The sequence below is a fragment of the Bombina bombina genome, chromosome 1 (assembly GCF_027579735.1).
Source record: "Bombina bombina isolate aBomBom1 chromosome 1, aBomBom1.pri, whole genome shotgun sequence".
Classification (NCBI taxonomy): domain Eukaryota; kingdom Metazoa; phylum Chordata; class Amphibia; order Anura; family Bombinatoridae; genus Bombina; species Bombina bombina.
Window position 1 is genome coordinate 442,705,878 of NC_069499.1, and position 22,687 is coordinate 442,728,564.

Here is a 22,687-nt window from a genome sequence, read left to right on the forward strand (position 1 = left end):
TCCCTTTAGCGCACCTATACTTTCAGTGGATATCACTGCCACGGTAAACAAGTTGAAAGTAAGCATGATTTGAAACCTGAAGTAAAGTGTTATGGCTAGAATTAAAGCTTCACAAAACATGTAAAATTACACACATAGATATACATACAGTATTACATGTAAAATGTATATTTATTATTGAAATAAATGTATTAAAAAGTGGTTAAAAGGTACAGGGTATATGGCAAGGTGTTTAAATGGGAAGGACTCTAAAGGTGTATGTGTATTTACATACATATATATATACATGTATATATATATATATATATATATATATATATATATATATATATATATATATATATATATATATATATATATGTACAGGGCTTAACATTTCCAGTGGTTCACTAGTCCTGGAAATTGCAGCAGATGGATTAGTATCTTTGTCCCTCTGGGCTAGTAGATTTTAACCCCTGACTTCTAAACCATAGTGATATTTTCCCACCCCTATATAGATATATATATATATATATAGATACAGTATATATGCTATGGCAGCAGTGTTTTGCAACATTGTACAACAAAGCTACAAATAATGTTGCAAAACACTTCTGCCATAGAGTACTAAAGACACGTGCATGCTCCTGAGCTCTTTTAAGCCTACCTAGTTTTACTTGTCAATAAAATATATCAAGAGAACAAAACTAACTGTATAACAGAAGTAAATTGGAAAGTTGTTTATAATAGCATGCTCTAACAGAATCATGAAAGTTTAATTTTGACTTTACTGTCCTTTTAAAATAGCATAGCATAGAACTACATGAAGAATTCTTCACTACTTGAAATTATTTTTAATTTTTTTCTGTGCACAAACATCTCAGCACTCGAGTGATATCCAAAATAAATTCTACTACACATCCCCTATAGAAGTCTGTTATTTGAGGGATTTAGCTCACTCACCCTATTTGTCATACAGATATTAACATGCACTAATCAACTGCTCAAGTGATACAAAGGAGCACAAAAATAGATGCGGTATTGATTTTGCTTCAATGATATTAACGCACAATAACGCTAATGTTTGCCCTCTACTTGTAATCTAGTCAATCATGTACAGAAAATTTACATATGTAAAGTAAATCCCACAACATTTCCAACATACCTAAAGTTACTTCGTATACAGAGCCCATTGCCACATGTGTATTCATTGCTTGAGCATGATCTCCTCGTACAGTTCTGATGTTCATCATAGGCGTCAGAGCAATCAGAATCTCCATCGCAGACCCAAGCACGAGGTATACACCTCCTCTCCGGAGGTCTGTTGTTTATGCAAGTGAACTCTGTTGCTGCACATGATCTGTTGGCTAATAAAAAAGGAAAACATACAAATAAATCACTAAATTAATTAAGGTAATTATAATTTGTAGCAGCATTACAAAATAATTTATATTAAAAGTAAAAGCAACACGACCAGATGCTTATTTGATTTTTATTTATTTTTTTACTTTACTTATTTATTTTTTTCCCTATTGTTTTATAAAAGTGTTATCAGTGTTATAAATCACATTTGCCAAATTACACCAGCATTACATAATAATTTTAGTATGAATTGAAAACAAGAGTAAATATGTATGTTAAGATTATGCCAATTTAAACTTCTAACATTGGGATCGTTTCCAATCCTATGGAAACGTTTATCTAATGATTTTTCTACAAAATTCACAACTTAAGTCTACAAAGATTTTTTTAGATAAATCATTTGATACATTTTAATAAAGGATTATTATTAACCCCCATTGTGGAAATAAGATTATGTTAGCCATTGTATGAAAGCACAACTCTTATGTGATAAAGCACATAGCCAACAAAAAAAAATGCAAGCATTCAGGTGCCCTTTTTAGGGATATTTATAACTAAAACAAATATAATAAGGCATATTAAGTTATGATGAGTAAAAGAAGAATGGGGCCCACTAGCAATATTTCACAGTGATCCACAGAAATTTGTCAACAAATCAACATGGTGTGTCAGACAAACAGGATCCCGTTTACCAGCTGTCAACTGCTGGTTTAGATGCATAAATTATAAAAAGGATAAAAAGTATTCATCTCTATCAGTAATCATAGCGCATTTATGGTATTGCCTTGCACTCGATTATCATTCGTGTTAGATCAATCTCTGTTTTTTTTCATAAAGGGATACTGAACCCAAATTTTTTCATTCGTGATTCAGATAGAGCATGCAATTTTAAGCAACTTTCTAATTTACTCCTATTAGCAACTTTTCTTCATTCTCTTGGTATCTTTATTTGAAATGCAAGAATCTAAGTTTAGATGCCGGCCCATTTTTGGTGAACAACCTGGGTTGTTCTTGCTGATTGGTGGATAAATTCATCCACCAATAAAAAAGTGCTATCCACAGTTCTGAACCAAAAAAAGTTAAGATGCCTTCATTTTCAAAGAAAGATAGCAAGAGAATGATGAAAAATTGATAATAGGAGTAAATTAGAAAGTTGCTTAAAATTGCATGCTCTGTCTGAATCACAAAAGAAAAATTTTGGGTTCAGTGTCCTTTTAAGTAAATGTTCTCTTGTGCACCATTCAGCTTGCAGTTTGTCTAAGGCATCAAATATTCAAACAATAAGTTGTTGTGTATAAAAGTATGATTCACAATCTATTTATGAGTGGAGAGTAAAAATTGCAGCGCTATGGTGTGCTAACATTACTAGAGCACGATCCATAGCTCCCATTGTTACGTCCAAACTACAATTACAAGTAAAATGTTAGCGCTTGAGTAAAAGCCTATGAAATGCTAACATCTGGAACTCAGATAGCGTGGCACGCTCTAAATCCCTCAGCTATAAGACTTCTATGGAGCACTCTACAAAACTTAGGTCTGGCATTCACTTGAGCACTAACCTGAATGTGTGCTTTAAAAAAAAAAAAAAGAAGTAGAAATAGTGGTTAGACAGATATATATATATATATATAATTAATAAAAGTGTGTGAGCAGTGATATAATATAAAGTGTATGACACAGACTGAGAAGGGCTCTCAGGAGTGTACTGTATGTGTGTGTATTTGTATATGTCTGTACATATATATGTGCATGTATGTAAGCTGTTTCTGACCTCTTATGCACATTTGTTGTCATGCTGTGTATATACGTTTTTTATGGATTAACAACTAAACATAGCTGGTGCTCCTCCTCAAAATCCTTTGAATGTATGTAAGTTCACACATATATACATACAATCACATATATACATAAACACATACAAATCCACATACACCTTTGAGCCCTTCCCAGACCAATATCTTGGCACATACCATATCTTTTTAAATCACTGTTAAAACTTTTAACAAAAAACACATTCTATAATATAAAAGGCCAAGTGTGTTTGTCCGTAGATGTCATGCGCAGTAGAGACAACGCAAGGACAAACACACCTGGCCTTAGAGTCTACCTGATCTGCTGTCCGGGGCGTGACAATGGTGGGTGGGAGTGGGCGTGACTGGGCGTGACAGGGTGTGGTGGGGACGGGACCCGGGTGTGGCTGTGCTGGAGCGGGCGTGGCAGGACCGGGCACAGCCACGTGAGTGCGAGAGAGACAGATCAAAAGAGAGGGGGGAGAGAGAGAGAAACTGAGGGGGAGAGAGCAAAGAGATAGGAAGGAGCAAAAGAGAGGGGAGAGAGAGCAAAAGAGAGGGGAAAGAGAGAGCAACATAGAGGGGGAGAGAGACAAATAGAGGGGGGAAAGAGAAAGAGCAAAAGAGAGGGGGAGAGAGAGAGAGCAAAGAAGAGGGGGAGAGAGAGAGAGAGAGAGAGAGAGAGAGAGAGAGAGAGAGAGAGAGAGAGAGAGAGAGAGCAAAAGAGAGGGGGAGAAAGAAAAAGAGAGGGGGGAGAGAGAGAGCAAATTAGAGGGGGGAGAGAGACAGCACAAAAGAGAGGGGGGGAGAGAGACAGCACAAAAGAGAGGGGGAGATAGAGCAAAAGGTGGGAGAGAGAGAGTGCAAAAGAGTGGGGGAGAGAGAAAGAGCAAAAGAGAGGGGGAGAGAGAGAGAGCAAAAGAGTGGGGGAGAGAACAAAAGAGAGGGGGGGAGAGAGAGAGAGAGAGAGAGAGAGAGAGAGAGAGAGAGAGAGAGAGAAAGAGGGGAAGAGAGAGGGGAGGAGAGAGAGAGAGGGGGGGAGAGAGAGAGAGAGAGAGAGAGGGGGGGGGGGGAGAGGGGGGAGAGAAAGAGCAAAAGAGAGGGGGGAGAGAGAGCAAAAGAGAGGGGGAGAGAGAGAGCAAAAGAGAGGGGAGAGAGAGCAAAAGAGAGTGGGGAAAGAGAGAGAGCAAAAGATAAGGGGGAGAGAGTGCAAAAGAGAGGGGGAGAGAGCGCAAAAGAGAGGGGGAGAGAGCGCAAAAGAGAGGGGGAGAGAGGGCAAAAGAGAGGGGGGAGAGAGAGAGAGTGCAAAAGAAAAGAGGGGGGAGAGAAAGCAAAAGAGAGGGGGGAGAGAGGGAACAAAAGAGAGGGGAAAGAGCAAAAGAGATGGGAGAGAGAGCAAAAGAGAGGCGGGGGAAAGTGAAAAAGAGAGGGGAGAGAGAAAGGGGGGAGAGAGCAAAAGAGAGGGGGGAGAGAACGAGCAAAAAGAGAGGGGAAGAGAGAGAGCAAAAGAGTGGGAGAGAGAGCAAAAGAGAGTGGGAGAGAGAGAGAGAGAGAGAGAGGTGGAGAGAGAAAGGGGGGAGGGAGAGAGAGAGAGAGAGGGGAGAGAGAGCAAAAGAGCGGGGGGAGAGAGAGCAAAAGAGAGGGGGAGATAGAGAGCAAAAGAGAGGGGGGAAAGAGAGAGAGCAAAAGAGGGGGGGAGAGAGCACAAAAGAGAGGGGAGAGAAAGCGCAAAAGAGAGGGGGAGAAAGCGCAAAAGAGAGGGGGGATAGAGAGAGGGCACAAAAGAGAGGGGAGAGAGCGCAAAAGAGAGGGGGGAAAGAGAGAGCAAAAGAGAGGGGGGAGAGAAAGCAAAAGAGAGGGGGAAGAGTAAAAGAGATGGGAGAGAAAGCAAAAGAGAGGGGGGAGAGAGAGAGCAAAAGAAAGGGGGCAGAGAGAGAGCAAAACAGAGGGGGGGAGAAAGCAAAAGAGAGGTGGAGCGAGAGAGAGCGTAAAAGAGAGGGGGAGAGTGCGCAAAAAAAAGGGGGGAGAGAGCAAAAGAGGGGGAGAGAGAAAGCAAAAGAGAAGGGGGGAGAAAGCAAACGAGAAGGGGGGAGAGAGTGCAAGCGGTGGGACCACTGTACTGCAAAAAATGGCCCGTGTGAACGGGCTTTAAGACTAGTATATATATCAGCTAGGAAGTACACTCTTATTTAATCAATCATCTGCCAGGGTGCAGGCAAAGCAATAACCACATCAAAAAAAGGCTTGCACTCTGTGGTCTTTAAATATCAAACATTGTTTAATGTCATAATGTGCAAGCCTTTTTTGATGTATATATATATATATATATATATATATATATATATATATATATATATATATATATATATATATATATATATATATAATTCTTTTATGTATTAATATGAGTGAAATAATTTATTTTAATATCATTACATGTTTTCTGATATACTTTTATTTTAGCCTTAACATTTTACTTAAAGTCTCCAAGTGTGCTAAACTTGTTCGAGCACAACACATTACTCACCACTTCAGCAATGTTAGTGGGGTCACGCTATCCACTGAAAGTATAGGGTGCACTAACATTCTCTGGTAAAACTATTTTACCATTCACTTATAATACCAGATTTGCAATTTTCTTGTGCAGGGCCATGATATGGATAGCTATCAGTAGTGCTCCACTTGTAACCTAGGCCAATAACCTTTACGTTGGAGACAAAGTCGAATTCATTAGGGTGTCATAAAAGATGACTTGAACAGGAAAGAAGCGATTCTCCTCATTCCCAACTAACAATGTAAAAAATATTTTAATACTGATTGTTTCATTAAGAGCCAGATTACGAGTGACGCTTTAACAGTGACGCTCAAGCAATAAGTGGTTTATCGTGACTGTTTGTATGTGTGGGATTTTACGCTCATATTATAAGCTGAAAGTAAACATGATCGCTTGAGCACAATTGAGTTTTACACTAAAATGATTACCGCGTCCTCACTAGAACAAAAAAGTGTCCAAAAACACATAAAAAAATACATTACCCTCATAATAACACCATCTAATAAAATGTATTTAAAAACATATTGCACACAAAAGTTATAAGGGCTCAAAGATATGAGGTCTCAGGTGTAAGGGAAAAAAAGGCAGGCAAATATACACATATAAACACATAAATAGATTTGTACACATATATAGACTTATAACACTATATAATAATAATTTTTAAAAACAAATATTGCACAAAAAAAGTTATAAGGGCTCAAAGATATAAGGTCTCAGGTGTTAGAAAACAAAAGGCAGGCAAAGGGATTTAACATAAACATACATATATATACATGTCTTAATATGTATATGTATATATATATATATATATATATATATATATATATATATATATATATATATATATATATATATATATGTGTACATACTGTATGTATTTTTGTATGTGTATATATTTATATACTGTATGTATTTACAGACATATGTACACATATAAACACATAAATACATATGTACACACATACAAACATATATAAAACTGCATTGGAACCCTTTGCAGTCAAGTAGATGAAAACATGTAAAACCATATTTATGCAATATTCATATTTAATAAAGTGTTTCACTATGTATTTACTGTAAATATTTCACGTTCCAAAGTTCTGCACATAGCAGAATATGTTCTATGTATTTTGAAATATATATTCCTATATATCTGTATATATCTATACCTATACCTATTGATCCCTATAAATGTTATCTTGTATACCGCCTATGCTTATAGCGCTGCGGAATCTGTTGACTCTCTACAAATACCTGAAAATAATAATAACCTATATATAATCATGTGTGTGTGTATATATATATATATATATATATATATATATATATATATATATATGTGTATAGATATATATTTTACCAAAAAACATCATATATATATATATATATAAAACATGTATTTATGAATAAATAGAACATATTCTTCTAGGTGAAGAACACTTGAATGTGAAATATTCATATTTCATGTCAGGTTAGTGCACTTGAGAGTATGCAATCGTGTTTGTGGGCGAGTAGAGTGTATTTTATTGACTTCTATGAGGGAATACATTATCGCAAGCATGACATTTTAAGTTGAGCTTTTCATGCCTGTTGGGTTAGTGCGCTAGTGAAAACAGTTTACTTTCAACTTAATATGAGCGCAACCCGAGGCGTGTAAAAGCTTATTTCTAGCTTAGTTAAAGCTTGAGTAGGAGCGTTAAATAGCACTCCACTTGTAATCAAGCCCTAATCAGTTTTGAAATCAGTATGTTATCTTTAAACAAAGAGGATATTTCTATGTTGCCTTTGTGTTAAAAAAAATGTACATAATAGCAACTAAAACCTTTTTGTATCTAGTATCTATTATTACTTAAAGGACCATTAAATAGAGTAGAATTGCATAATCGGCATGTGCATAATAAAAAGACAATACATTAGCACTTGAATTTTAAGTGGGCAGTAGAATTTTTTTCTGACAAATTTCAAAATGTACTTAATTTGCCAGCTTCCTGTACCATGTGACAGCCGTCAGTCAATCACAGATTCATATACATATACACTATGATCTCTTGCACATGCTCAGTAGAAGCTGGTGCCTAAGAAATTGTGCGTATAAAAAGAATGAGCACAATTTGACAATGGAAGTAATTTGAAAAGTCTCTTAAAATGACATGCTCTATCTGAATTATGAACATATCTATTTGACTTTAGTGTCCCTTTAATCATTTTGACACTTTTTATAAGACATTGATGTTTTACCCTTTTGTTTTGTACCCTACAAAAAAAATGTGGTCATGCACTTGTTTTTAACAAACGTGGTGTACATTCAGGGAGCAAACTAAAATGCTGTGCCCTGTATAAAAAAAGGTAAATATTCCAGGTATACACCTACCACAATTGTGTCTTTGATCCTCATCACTCATATCTCCACAGTCGTTATCACCGTCACAGATCCATGATGCAGGAATACAACGAGAATCATCACACCTGAACTGGTCACTTGAACAAGTCCGCACGTGGACAACTAAAAAGAAAAAAAAAAGTGAATACAATCAGGAATTGTTATAGCAGAAAACACTTTGAAGATCTTCCGATAAAGGTCCAATAAAGGGGCTTTGTTTAGCATCAATTTATCCCGGGGAATGTAAAACAACAGAAGCTATATCTAGGCAGTTTCAAACTAGGACTTCAGAGATAAGAAAGTAGTACTCAACTTACCTGCATTCTCCTCATATCTGAATTGCACGTAAACCTTCTACAAATGTATCACTGTTTTGTTCGTACATACCACAGGTCATCTTAGTAATTTGCAGCAGATAAGCAAAGTCAATTAATGTAGGACTCAAAAGCAGGGAACGTGCTTATAGCTGAAAGCTTTGTAGTTCTACATAGATCACTAGGATTATTTTTATGTCAAAGAAAACTTTGTAAGCTGCACAAAATCCATTGGGTTTTAAGATATTAATATAAAGTCTCTTGTTGGAATATATAAAAAATATTTATAAAAATGATAAATTGAGTTGAGCTTTTGTAATGTAATTTGTGAGGAAAATATATAAAAGTCCTGCAAAATGTAATGTACAAAGTGAACTTAATTTTCTATTTAATGTAGCTTCTTACATGTAGTTTATTATAGTTCATGATATGTTGCCTATCTGCTAATTCTACAACTTTAGTAGAATTAATGGGCCAGTAAACCCACCAAATATTGTTATATAATTCTGCACATCGCGCCATTAAAATGAATGTAGCTCGCTCCCGCTACCAGACCAGAGCGGGAGCAAGCTACATTCATTTTAATGGCGCGATTGGGTAATATCGAACATGCGCTAAATTCAACTGCGCTCAAGCAAACTACTTTATTTTCAACTAGCAATACACACGCTACTTCTGATGTGTGCAAACACCCGCAATAAACCCTTTATCGGTAGCAAAAAATAGTTAGCTCTCCACTCCAAATCCGGTTGCAAATAACAGTTAGCGATCGTCTCCAAATAACTTACAGTATAAAATGCTAAGGAAAAAACTTTTCCCATTATGATTATACTGGCACAAAATGCATTACTATGCAGCAAACATGCGCATCCCTAAACTGAAAACATCAACTTCCTGTACCTGTTTTAAACAATGATTCCCTGATACCAGTGAAGCACTACTTCAGGCAGGGCCGGTGCTACAACAGAGGAAGACCAGGCGACTGCAAAGTTGGTGAAGTATATATATATTTTTATGTACAGTATATGAGGCCCATTTATCAAGCTCCGTATGTGGGCCCATGTTTCTGGCCAATCTTCAGACTCACCAGAAACAGCAGTTATGAAGCAGCAGTCTACATAACCTTGACTTCATAGTAGGGGCCATATGTGGTGACCTAATGGCTAGAATGGTAGGAGACACCCCTGAAACATAGGGAGGCAGAAAGTGCAGTTCAGCCAGAATAGCCCAAAGCATCTGGCTGAAACATCTCACTGCATAGCCTCTGTGCTCTCTGCAAAACTTTAGCATATATATATGTGTGTGTGTATCTCTCTGTCTTAAAGGGACATTAAACACTAAATACATCCTATATAGAATAATTCATTCAAAGAAAAGCTCAGTCTGAGAATAAGATGTAGATGTATTTTTGAAAGTTTAATTAGTTGTTTAAATATTAAAAAAATATGTGTAAAGTTTTAGTGTCTATAAAACAATGGGAGCTGCCATGTTGTAACTTAGGTTACCTTCTCTGCTGTGGCCAATTAGAGACAGTTATAAACAAACAGGTCACTAGAGTGTGCAGCCAATGGCCGTGTGGAATATAACAGTGTTCTGCACTTCCATTTCTAAAAGGAACTTGAAAGAAAGCTCACAATTTCAGAATGTAATTACAGGAAAGGGGGACAAAATAAATATTGAAAGTATATTGCAGACTTTTTTTATATTTCCAATGTATCATTTTATATTGCCATTGTCCCTTTAAGTCATAATTGTGCAGTACCACATGTCTATTTGCATTAAATATATGATATGCAACCCAAACATGTTCTTTCGTTATTCAGACAGAGCACACAATTTTTTTTAAATGTCCTATTTTCTTCTATTATTAAATTTGCTACCTAGGTATCTGGAGCACTACATGGTAGGAACTAGTGCTACCATCTAGTGCTCTTTCAAATGGATAAAATTCTTGCAATATTGCTGTCAATGAACACCCGAGCTTACATCCTATATAATAAAAGGCCAAGTGTGTTTGTCCAAACCTGTCATGTGCAGTAGAGACTGCGCGCAAGGACAAACACACCTGGCCTTAGAGACCCTACCTGAACAGCCGGTGCGGCGGAAAGTGAGCGTGACCAGGCGTGATGGGGGCGTGGTCGGGCACGGCCACGCGCAAGAGAGGGATAGAGAGGAGAGAGATATAAAGAGAAGGGGAGAGAGATAGAAAGAGAGGGGGAGAGAACAAAATAGATGGGAAAGAGCAAGAGAGGGGGGAGAGCTGTACTGCAAAAAATGGCCCGTGTGAACGGGCTTTAGGACTAGTTTAATAATATAAGTAAATTAGAAAGTTGTTTAAAATTGCATGTTCTAACTGAATCATGAAAGAAAATGTTTGGTTTCATGTCCCTTTAAAGTGTATAGACAGCCATAATAATAATAATAATACAAATAATAATAATAATTCAGCACAACATGTCCTATTTCTGTGGATAGATGCTTGTCATAATTATATAGTGCAGTGTGTTCATTTTCAGTGCATAAGCAATCAGCATCATTATGCTGCACACCTGTTCACCACCAGTGTATATGCACCCATTATCATTATAAATAATATAGTGCAGAATGTTTATAAGTATATAGATTCCTTACACTATCATATAGTGCAGAGTGTTGTGTTTATTATACATGTTCATTGCCATCACTTCATAATGACACTTGTCCAAAATGATGTACTGGTCCCCTGGTCCAAACTCAGTATTCCATTGTTGATCTGTTTTAGGGCTTAAAAAATGTATGCTTAAGGGAAAATGTATCAAGATGCCTTTGCAGCTTCTGAGAGTTTGCAGTTTAGGCTTACAAAAGTGAGCCTGAAACCAAAAAATCAAGAAGCAGTCTCTGTATCTTATCCTAGATGCAGATATAAATCCCCTCAATGTCATTTCTTCAGGGTGATTGGCAGACCCTGGTCTCAAGCAATTGGTTTCCCAAAAGCAGGGTATACAGTTTCCTGTTAGACATGCTAGTGTAGTTTAGGTATTAATGTTGAAAAAGAAAAGAGGTCATACTGCCTCCAGGTTCATGTGTTTTATATAATATCACCCAATTTTGAATTATTATGCAGAGCCACCACTGATTTTCTATGTTGTGCAGAGCCACCACTTTGGTATGTTATATCATGCAGAAATTCAATATTATAGCTATTATAGTTATAATTAATCAGATTAACAGTCAGAAATTTGATTTGATAACGAAATCTATTTTCTTTATCATTATAAATAAAATAGTTATCTATAGCTGCTTAACAAATCACTAGAAAATTTGTATATCAGGGTATATCATTTATTTGGGGGATAGGGTGGAAAAATGTATGTTTGCCTGTGTATCCAAAAATTATAGCACCGGTCTTGACTCCAGGCAGCTTTAAAACATAGATTATCATTTGACACTGGGTCCCTTATCACACTAATTACACAAAAGCTTCATTCTCAGAACCAGTTATCCAATATACTGATTTGGGGCACTTTTATTATTTTTGCTTATGACAAATTACAATTAACAAAAACCAAAGGGCAAGATTACAAGTGGCGCGAAAAATATCACTTGTGAGCAAGCTATATTAGCTCTCCACTTTGTAATACCAGCGCACGATAATGTGCGCTGGAATTACAAGTAAATTGCAATGCAAACGCAAGCTTAGATCTCTGGTTAATTTTCCAAGCGCTAAATGCTACCTCGAGTTTGCGGTAGCGATAACCAGCTACAAATTTGCACATTTGCGGCAGCTCAAAAATTTAGCACCCCACTTGTAATCTAGCCCAAAGTAGGTGACAAAACGAAATAAAATTCTAACAAAGCAAAAGTTTAAACATATAAGAAAATGAAAAGACAAAAATGATTGTGTAACATTAATAATCATATACCACAAGAAGCTGGTTCATCTGAGCCATCAGAGCAGTCCCCACTACTGTCACAGTACCAATGACCTGGAATACAGCGACCAGAGGAACACCGAAATTCACTTTCTGTGCATGTCAGTGACGCTGTAAAGAAGTAAATACAGCACATTATAGTTTGCTATTTAGCCTCTTGTTCTTGTAAACACTAATACAACGCATATAAAGACAGCTCACAAATGATTGTATAATTAAATCATCATTGCTTTCATTATGTTTATAATTTGTTATCATGAATATTGCCTGAGAACTGTTGTATTTTATTAATTAAAGATTACTTATATTTTAGCACTGCAACAGAGGTGTAACATTTAGCACACTGTGATGCAAAAGACAACGATAATGTGTATGGTATTACAAGTTAATCACAACACAACGCGAGCTGGCGTTCGCATTGCAAGGAAGCATTGCTCTCATGATAGCATGCTTCTATAGGCTCTTATGGGAGCCTTGTTCTGATGCCGTCTGTGACGGCATCAGAGCTTTGCGCAGTGTAGGAGGGATGTAGCACAGCGATGGGCAGCATTTTTAAATATTTTTGTATATGAATATACACATATTAACACATAAATATACACTCACCGCCACTTTATTAGGTACACCTGTTGCTTGGTAACACAAATAGCTAATCAGCCAATCACATGGCAGCAACTCAATGCTTTTAGGCATCTAGACCTGGTGAAGACAACTTGCTGAAGTTCAAACTGAGCATCAGAATGAGGAAAAACAGGGATTTAAGTGACTTTGAACATGGCATGGTTGTTTGTGCCATACGGCTGATCTGAGTATTTCAAAAACTGCTGATCTACTGGATTTTGTGTGGAGGATATTACCTTGTTGATGTCAGAGGTCAGAGGAAAATGGGCAGACTGGATCGAGATGATAGAAAGGCAACAGTAACTCAAATAACCACTTGTTACAACCAAGGTATGTAGAATATCATCTCTGAACGCGCAACATGTCAAACCTTGAAGCAGATGGGATACAGCAGCAGAAGACCACACTGGGTGCCACTCCTGTCAGCTGAGAACAGGAAACTGAGCTACAATTCACACAGGCTCACCAGAATTGAACAATAGAAGATTGGAAAAACTTTGCCTGGGCTGATGAGTCTCAATTTCATCTGCGACATTCAGATGGTAGGATCAGAATGTGGCGTAAACATCATGAAAGCATGGATCCATTTTGACTTGCATCAACGGTTCAGACTGGTGGTTGTGGTGTAATGGTGTGGGGGATATTCTCTTGCCACAGTTTGGGCCCCTTAGTACCACTTGAGCATCGTTTAAATGCCACGGCCTACCAGAGTATTGTTGCTGACCATGTCCATCCCTTTATAACTACATTGTACCCATCTTCTGATGGTTACTTCCAGCAGGATAATGCACCATGTCACAAAGCACAAATAATCTCAAATTGATTTCTTGAATATGACAATTAGTTCACTCTACTCCAATGACCTGCACAGTCACCAGATCTCAATCCAATACAGCACCTATGGGATATGGTGGAACGGAAGATTCAAATCATGGATGTTCAGCCGTCAAATCTGCAGCAACTGTGTGATGCTATAATTTCAATCTGAAACAAAATGTCTGTAGAATGTTTCCAACACCTTGTTGAATCTATGCCACAAAGAATTAAGGCATTACTGAAGGCAAAAGTGGGCCCAACCAGGTACTAGCAAGGTGTACCTAATAAAGTGGCCTGTGAGTGTACAGTATATGTATATAAGCATATATTTACATTGCGGTCTATGGGAACACACAGTTCAGTGCCGTTTTTTTTTCTAACAACCGACTCCAACCAACTTTAAAGCCCCAAAACTGCCTAATGCTAAAAAAATAAATAAAACAATAATCTCTGGTTGATTTTTGGAGTGCTAATTGCTAGTGCGAGGTCACGGTAGCAATAACCAGTCACTTGTAATAGCTGGTTAATTAGTGAGCTCCCGCAAACGGGCACATTTGTAATCTAGCCCAAGGATGGTTACAATGCATTGTTACATGATATTTTTGTAATCCTCTCTTGCAGCTAAGAAGTTAAAATCTTAAAAATTAAGTCCCATTGAATCAAAACTGGTTAAAAGCAATGCAAATATTAACATTATTTGATAAGAGACTTGTAACTATATCAAATTACCTGTCTTTTAGTTAATGGGCATGCAGAATATTTTATATATTATTTAAGCAAATGTTTATACAATGAATAATGTATAGATTTTAACTTGTAATCTTTATTATCATTAAACTCATTTCCCACCGAGTGTAATAAAATGGAAGCTTTCTGGAAAATATTATTTTGGTCCAAGTGATTTTTCATAGACCCTTAAGCATTAGATCAATGAGTGTAAAACATACCACAGTGAGTTGAACTTTCATCACTCATATCTCCACAGTCATTATCCCCATCACAAAGATAAGTTCGAGGAATGCAAATGTTAGTGCTGTGGCATTTGGTATATCCAGGCTGGCACGTCCTATCAGCTTTAACACGGAACAAGAAAAGAGAGGAGACACCAGATTTATTTTAATATCTAAAATATTTTTTTCAGCTTTATTTAATTGTTTATTTTATTTCCTTCAAATCCTCTATTGTATTTTTCATTTTTTAAATAATATATTAATATTAAGTCATACATGTTCTAATTTATTAAAGATATAAGATTAATATGGACTGTCTCTTAAGAATAATATCAAATCCAAAGTTGGAAAACAGCACATATTCAAGTATGGGGCATGGAAAAAAGACTTGCCAGGTCTCAGAAGAATTACACAATTCATGCAATTCCCAGCCTCCAATGGATTTTAAAGACCTTTATTTCTAGTAAACTGGGTCCATAGGTACAAAAACAATGTTTCAGGCCTACAATGTCTCATGACTAAGGGGCCAATTTATTAAGATGTGAGCGGACATGTTCCACTGTAGCGGATCATGTCCGCCCGACATAGCTAAATGCAGAAATGCTTGTGCAATGCCGCCCCCTGCAGATTCGAGGTTGCTAGCAGGAGGTGTCAATCATCCCAATCGTATTTGATCGGGATAATTGCTGGTGGACGCCTCAGAGATGACGGATAAGTTAAGAAGCAGTGGTCTTAAGACCACTGCTTCTTAACAAATGTTTCCGGCGAGCCTGACGACTCCCGCGGAAACTACTGCCTAATGGTCTATTGTATGCCTGAAACGTTGTTCTTGTACCTATGGACCCAGTTTACTATAAATAAAGGTATTTTAAATCTATTGGAGGCTGGAAATTGTATGAATTGTGGAAGTCTCTTAAGAGCAGGTTTGGGAATTAATACAGAAATATAAGGCCACTAGTAATTTGTGTTTTAGCAGATTTTTCTGATACATATTTAGGTCAATATTGTAAGTCATTTCTCATATGTTTTGTTTAAAGTCATTGTGCCATTTTAATACAGTTTTCAATTTATTTCTGTTATCGCTGATAAGTGATCTGCAGAACTGTACTAAATATTCTTGGTAATTAATTAGCGATCATGATTACTACATCCCTAATGATCTATAGACAATACACATTGAGGTGGATGTTATGAATGACTTGGTTGTTCCCTTTTAATTATACAATATAACATTATTTGTATATAAGTCATTTGTTAATTAATTTTAATGAAATAATAATGTGTAGAATCACCTATATAATATCCCTCTAATGCATTGTGTTAAAATTAAATACTAAACATTCATTGGCTTACGGCAATTTCTCTCATCAGTTGTTCCATTGTCAAAGCAATTGTTCACTCCATTACAGACATATGAGCGAGAGATGCACCTTCCATTATTGCAAGTAAATTCTGTGTTTGCGTCACAAGTTCGGAACAAACAGCCCAACTCATCACTGTTATCTCCGCAGTCATTGTAATGATCACAGCGGTAGCGATAAGGCACACACCTCCCATTGCCACAAGTGAAGGCTGTCGGGGAGCAGGTATGAAAAGCTGCCAATTTTAGAGAACAAAAAATAAAAGTCAGAGACTATTAATAAGAAAGCAAAAAAACAAAAAAAAGAAAACCTCATACACTGTTTACCTGCCAGTGCAAACACAGCAGCAAATCGGACTGCATGTAGGATAAATAATAAGCAGAATTAGTGCTGTGCAATTATAATTTTGTTAAAGTATTAATATATATTTATCATTTTATTATTAGCATTAAAAGGAGACTAAAGGGACATGAAACAACAAACATGAAACAATATATAGTTCAAATTGTGTAAAAACAATTGCAGACAGTTAAAGTTACATGTCTGTGGTACATAAGCTCATTGGCTGATAAGGGCAACTGTCACAGCTCTTTGTTGATATGCTACATTTACATGTTCTGCAAACATTAAAAAAAAGTAAGCACAGGAATATTATTGCTAGATTTGCACACTTCTTTGGCCTTACCGCAAAACGACTTACGTAAACTTTGGAAACCCTTTTTTCTATGGGACTTCCATAGCGCCGGTATTACGAGTCTGTCCTGGGAGGCCAAAAAGTGAGCGGTACACCCTCTACCTCCAAGATTCCTAACGCATTCTAAAGTCAGTACAGGTAGCCCTCAGTTTACGCCGGGGTTAGGTTCCAGAAGGAATGGTTGTAAATCGAAACCGTTGTAAATTGAAACCCAGTTTATAAAGTAAGTCAATGGGAAGTGATGGATAGAGGTTCCAGGCCCCTCTCAAAATTGTCATAAGTAACACCTAATACATTATTTTAAAAGCTTTGGAATGAAGACTTTAAATGCTAGTTAAATGCTAGACAGCATTATAAACCTAATAAAATAATCACACAACACAGAATATATAATTAAACTAAGTTAAATGAACAAAAACATTTGCTAAACAGCATTATAAACCTAATAAAATAATCACACAACACAGACTTCACTTGCATTTTTCTGCAAACAGTTCTTTCTATGCATTCCAAACTGGACTGAGTTATAGACAGGAAGATATTGTTCCTTTGAAATCTGCTTGATAGCTCAGATCTGGTTAAACTGATTAATTTCAGCTTGCATGGCTTTGCTACAACACAAGCGGACAGCTCCACCTACTGGCTATTTTAATAAATGCACTGCTTCTCAATGCTTTTCAATAGCAGTCACATGACTGGAAAAAAAGGTTGTTATTCTGAAACGGTGTAAATTGAACCGTTGTAAAACGAGGGCCACCTGTAGTTAAGAGTTTTATGGTACAACGCCGTAACATAAAACTCATAACTAAAGTGCTAAAAAGTACACTAACACCCATAAACTACCTATTAACCCCTAAACCGAGGCCCTCCCTCATCGCAAACACTATAAGAAAATTTTTAACCCCTAATCTGGTGCTCCAGACATCGCCGACACTAGAATAAACATTTTAATCCCTAAACCGCCGCACTCCCGCATCGCAAACACTAGTTAAATATTATTAACCCCTAATCTGCCGCCCCTAACATCGCCGCCACCTACATTATACTTATTAACCCCTAATCTGCTGTCTCCAACGTCGCCGCCACTATATTAAATGTATTAACCCCTAAATCTAAGTCTAACCCTAACAACTCCTAACTTAAATATAATTTAAATAAATCTAAAGAAAATTACTATAATTAACTAAAATATTCCTATTTAAAACTAAATACTTAACTATAAAATAAACCCTAAATTAGCTACAATATAACTAATAGTTACATTGTATCTAGCTTAGGGTTTATTTTTATTTTACAGGCAAGTTTGTATTTATTTTAACTAGGTAGAATAGTTATTAAATAGTTATTAACTACCTAGCTAAAATAAATACAAATTGACCTGTAAAATAAAACCTAACCTAAGTTACACTAACACCTAACACTACACCACAATTAAATAAATTAACTAAATTAAATACAATTAAATAAATTACCTACATTAAATACAATTAAATAAATTAAATTAGGTAAATCACAAAAAACAAACAAACACTAAATTACAGAAAATAAAAAACAAATTACAGATCTTTAAACTAATTACACCTAATCTAATAGTCCTATCAAAACAAATAAAATAAATAAATAAAAAAAACCCTAGCCTAAACTAGTCTATCAATAGCCCTTAAAGGGCCTTTTGCAGGGCATTGCCCCAAAGTAATCAGCTCTTTTACCTGTAAAAAAGAAATACAACCCCCCCAACAGTAAAACCCACCACCCACATAACCAACCCCCCAAATAAAACCCTAACTAAAAAACCTAAGCTCCACATTGCCCTGAAAAGGGCATTTGGATGGGCATTGCGCTTAAAAGGGCATTTAGCTCTTTTGCAGGCCCAAACCCTAATCTAAAAATAAACCCACCCAAGACACACTTAAAAAATCCTAACACTAACCCCCAAAGATTCACTTGCCGGGAGAAGTCTTCATCAAAGCGGCAAGATGTTCTCAACGAAGCCGGCAGAAGTGGTCCTCCAGACGGGCAGAAGTCTTCACCCAGACGGCATCTTCTATCTTCATCCTTCCGACGCGGAGCGGCTCCATCTTCAAGTCATCCAGAGTGGAGAATCCTCTTCAAACGACGTCTTCTTCCGAATGAATATCTCTTTAACTGACGTCATCCAAGATGGCATCCCTTACATTCCGATTGACTGATAGAATTCTATCAGCCAATCGGAATTAAGGTAGAAAAAATCCTATTGGCTGATGCAATCAGCCAATATGATTGAGCTGGCATTCTATTGGCTGTTCCAATCAACCAATAGAATGTAAGATCAATCCTATTGGCTGATTGGATTAGCCAATAGGATTGAAGTTCAATCCTATTGGCTGATCCAATCAGCCAATAGGATTTTTTCTAACTTAATTCCGATTGACTGATAGAATTCTATCAGCCAATCGGAATCTAAGAGACGGCATCTTGGATGATGTCACTTAAAGAGATATTCATTACAAAGAAGACGTCGTTTAAAGAGGATGCTCCACGTTGGATGTCTTGAAGATGAACCCGCTCCGCGCCGGAAGGATGAAGATAGAAGATGCAGTCTTGATGAAGACTTCTGCCCGTCTGGAGGACCACTTCTGCCCATCTTGCCACTTGGATGAAGACTTCTCCCGGTAAGTGAATCTTCAGGGGTTAGTGTTAGGATTTTTTAAGGGTGTATTGGGCGGGTTTATTTTTAGATTAGGGTTTGGGCCTGCAAAAACATAATTTATGCTTACCTGATAAATTTATTTCTCTTGTAGTGTATCCAGTCCACGGATCATCCATTACTTATGGGATATTAACTCCTCCCCAACAGGAAGTGCAAGAGGATTCACCCAGCAGAGCTGCTATATAGCTCCTCCCCTAACTGCCATTACCAGTCATTCGACCGAAAACATGCAGAGAAAGGAAAACCATAGGGTACAGTGGTGACTGTAGTTTAATGGAAAAATTACCTGCCTTAAAGTGACAGGGCGGGCCGTGGACTGGATACACTACAAGAGAAATAAATTTATCAGGTAAGCATAAATTATGTTTTCTCTTGTTAAGTGTATCCAGTCCACGGATCATCCATTACTTATGGGATACCAATACCAAAGCTAAAGTACACGGATGACGGGAGGGACAGGCAGGCTCTTTATACGGAAGGAACCACTGCCTGAAGAACCTTTCTCCCAAAAACAGCCTCCGAAGAAGCAAAAGTGTCAAATTTGTAAAATTTGGAAAAAGTATGAAGAGAAGACCAAGTTGCAGCCTTGCAAATCTGTTCAACAGAAGCCTCATTCTTAAAGGCCGAAGTGGAAGCCACAGCTCTAGTAGAATGTGCTGTAATTCTTTCAGGAGGCTGCTGTCCAGCAGTCTCATAGGCTAACCGTATTATGCTACGAAGCCAAAAGGAGAGAGAGGTAGCCGAAGCTTTTTGACCTCTCCTCTGACCAGAATAAACGACAAACAGGGAAGACGTTTGTCGAAAATCCTTAGTTGCCTGTAGATAAAATTTCAGGGCACGGACTACATCTAGATTGTGTAGCAGACGTTCCTTTTTCGAAGAAGGATTAGGACACAAAGATGTAACCACAATCTCTTGATTGATATTCCTGTTAGTGACCACCTTAGGTAGGAACCCAGGTTTAGTACGCAGAACTACCTTGTCTGAATGAAAAATCAGATAAGGAGAATCACAATGTAAGGCAGATAACTCAGAGACTCTTTGAGCCGAGGAAATCACCATTAAAAACAGAACTTTCCAAGATAACAACTTGATATCAATGGAATGAAGGGGTTCAAACGGAACCCCCTGTAAAACATTAAGAACTAAGTTCAAACTCCATGGTGGAGCAACAGTTTTAAACACAGGCTTGATCCTAGCTAAAGCCTGACAAAAAGCTTGAACGTCCGGAACTTCTGACAGACGTTTGTGTAAAAGAATGGACAGAGCTGAAATCTGTCCCTTTAAGGAACTAGCGGATAAACCCTTTTCTAAACCTTCTTGTAGAAAAGACAATATCCTCGGAATCCTAACCTTACTCCATGAGTAACTCTTGGATTCGCACCAATATAAGTATTTGCGCCATATCTTATGGTAAATCTTTCTGGTAACAGGCTTCCTAGCCTGTATTAAGGTATCAATAACTGACTCAGAAAAACCACGTTTTGATAAAATCAAGCGTTCAATTTCCAAGCAGTCAGCTTCAGAGAAATTAGATTTTGATGTTTGAAGGGACCCTGGATCAGAAGGTCCTGTTTCAGAGGTAGCGACCAAGGTGGACAGGATGACATGTCCACTAGATCTGCATACCAAGTCCTGCATGGCCATGCAGGCGTTATTAGAATCACTGATGCTCTCTCCTGTTTGATTCTGGCAATCAATCGAGGAAGCATCGGGAAGGGTGGAAACACATAAGCCATCCCGAAGGTCCAAGGTGCTGTCAAAGCATCTATCAGAACCGCTCCCGGATCCCTGGATCTGGACCCGTAACGAGGAAGCTTGGCGTTCTGTCGAGACGCCATGAGATCTATCTCTGGTTTGCCCCAACGTCGAAGTATTTGGGCAAAGACCTCCGGATGAAGTTCCCACTCCCCCGGATGAAAAGTCTGACGACTTAAGAAATCCGCCTCCCAGTTCTCCACTCCCGGGATGTGGATTGCTGACAGGTGGCAAGAGTGAGACTCTGCCCAGCGAATTATCTTTGATACTTCCATCATTGCTAGGGAGCTTCTTGTCCCTCCCTGATGGTTGATGTAAGCTACAGTCGTGATGTTGTCCGACTGAAACCTGATGAACCCCCGAGTTGTTAACTGGGGCCAAGCCAGAAGGGCATTGAGAACTGCTCTCAATTCCAGAATGTTTATTGGTAGGAGACTCTCCTCCTGATTCCATTGTCCCTGAGCCTTCAGAGAATTCCAGACAGCGCCCCAACCTAGTAGGCTGGCGTCTGTTGTTACAATTGTCCAGTCCGGCCTCTGCTGAATGGCATCCCCCTGGACAGATGTGGCCGAGAAAGCCACCATAGAAGAGAATTTCTGGTGTCTTGATCCAGATTCAGAGTAGGGGACAAGTCTGAGTAATCCCCATTCCACTGACTTAGCATGCACAATTGCAGCGGTCTGAGATGTAGACGTGCAAAGGGTACTATGTCCATTGCTGCTACCATTAAGCCGATCACCTCCATGCATTGAGCTACTGACGGGTGTTGAATGGAATGAAGGACACGGCATGCATTTTGAAGCTTTGTTAACCTGTCTTCTGTCAGGTAAATCTTCATTTCTACAGAATCTATAAGAGTCCCCAAGAAGGGAACTCTTGTGAGTGGAAAGAGAGAACTCTTCTTTTCGTTCACCTTCCATCCATGCGACCTTAGAAATGCCAGTACTAACTCTGTATGAGACTTGGCAGTTTGAAAGCTTGAAGCTTGTATCAGAATGTCGTCTAGGTACGGAGCTACCGCAATTCCTCGCGGTCTTAGTACCGCCAGAAGAGCACACAGAACCTTTGTGAAGATTCTCGGAGCCGTAGCCAATCCGAATGGAAGAGCTACAAACTGGTAATGCCTGTCTAAAAAGGCAAACCTTAGATACCGGTAATGATCTTTGTGAATCGGTATGTAAAGGTAAGCATCCTTTAAATCCACTGTGGTCATGTACTGACCCTTTTGGATCATGGGTAAAATTGTCCGAATAGTTTCCATTTTGAACGATGGAACTCTTAGGAATTTGTTTAGGATCTTTAAATCCAAGATTGGCCTGAAAGTTCCCTCTTTTTTGGGAACCACAAACAGATTTGAGTAAAACCCTTGTCCTTGTTCCGACCGCGGAACCGGATGGATCACTCCCATTAATAAAAGATCTTGTACGCAGCGTAGAAACGCCTCTTTCTTTATTTGGTTTGTTGACAGATGAAATCTCCCTCTTGGGGGAGAGAATTTGAAGTCT

The 22,687-nt window shown here is 37.9% G+C and overlaps 1 protein-coding gene across 1 annotated transcript in view; it reads right to left on the minus strand.

The window, feature by feature from the left end:
- The window catches only part of LRP2 (LDL receptor related protein 2), a 337,404-nt gene that overhangs the window by 93,272 nt on the left and 221,445 nt on the right, over positions 1-22,687 (minus strand). The window contains exons 44-48 of the mRNA XM_053698401.1: positions 16,034-16,276; positions 14,678-14,803; positions 12,285-12,404; positions 8,060-8,191; positions 1,145-1,346 (exon numbers count right to left, since the gene is read on the minus strand). Of these exons, the coding sequence (XP_053554376.1) occupies positions 1,145-1,346; positions 8,060-8,191; positions 12,285-12,404; positions 14,678-14,803; positions 16,034-16,276 (823 nt within the window). The remainder of the gene's footprint in view (positions 1-1,144; positions 1,347-8,059; positions 8,192-12,284; positions 12,405-14,677; positions 14,804-16,033; positions 16,277-22,687) is intronic.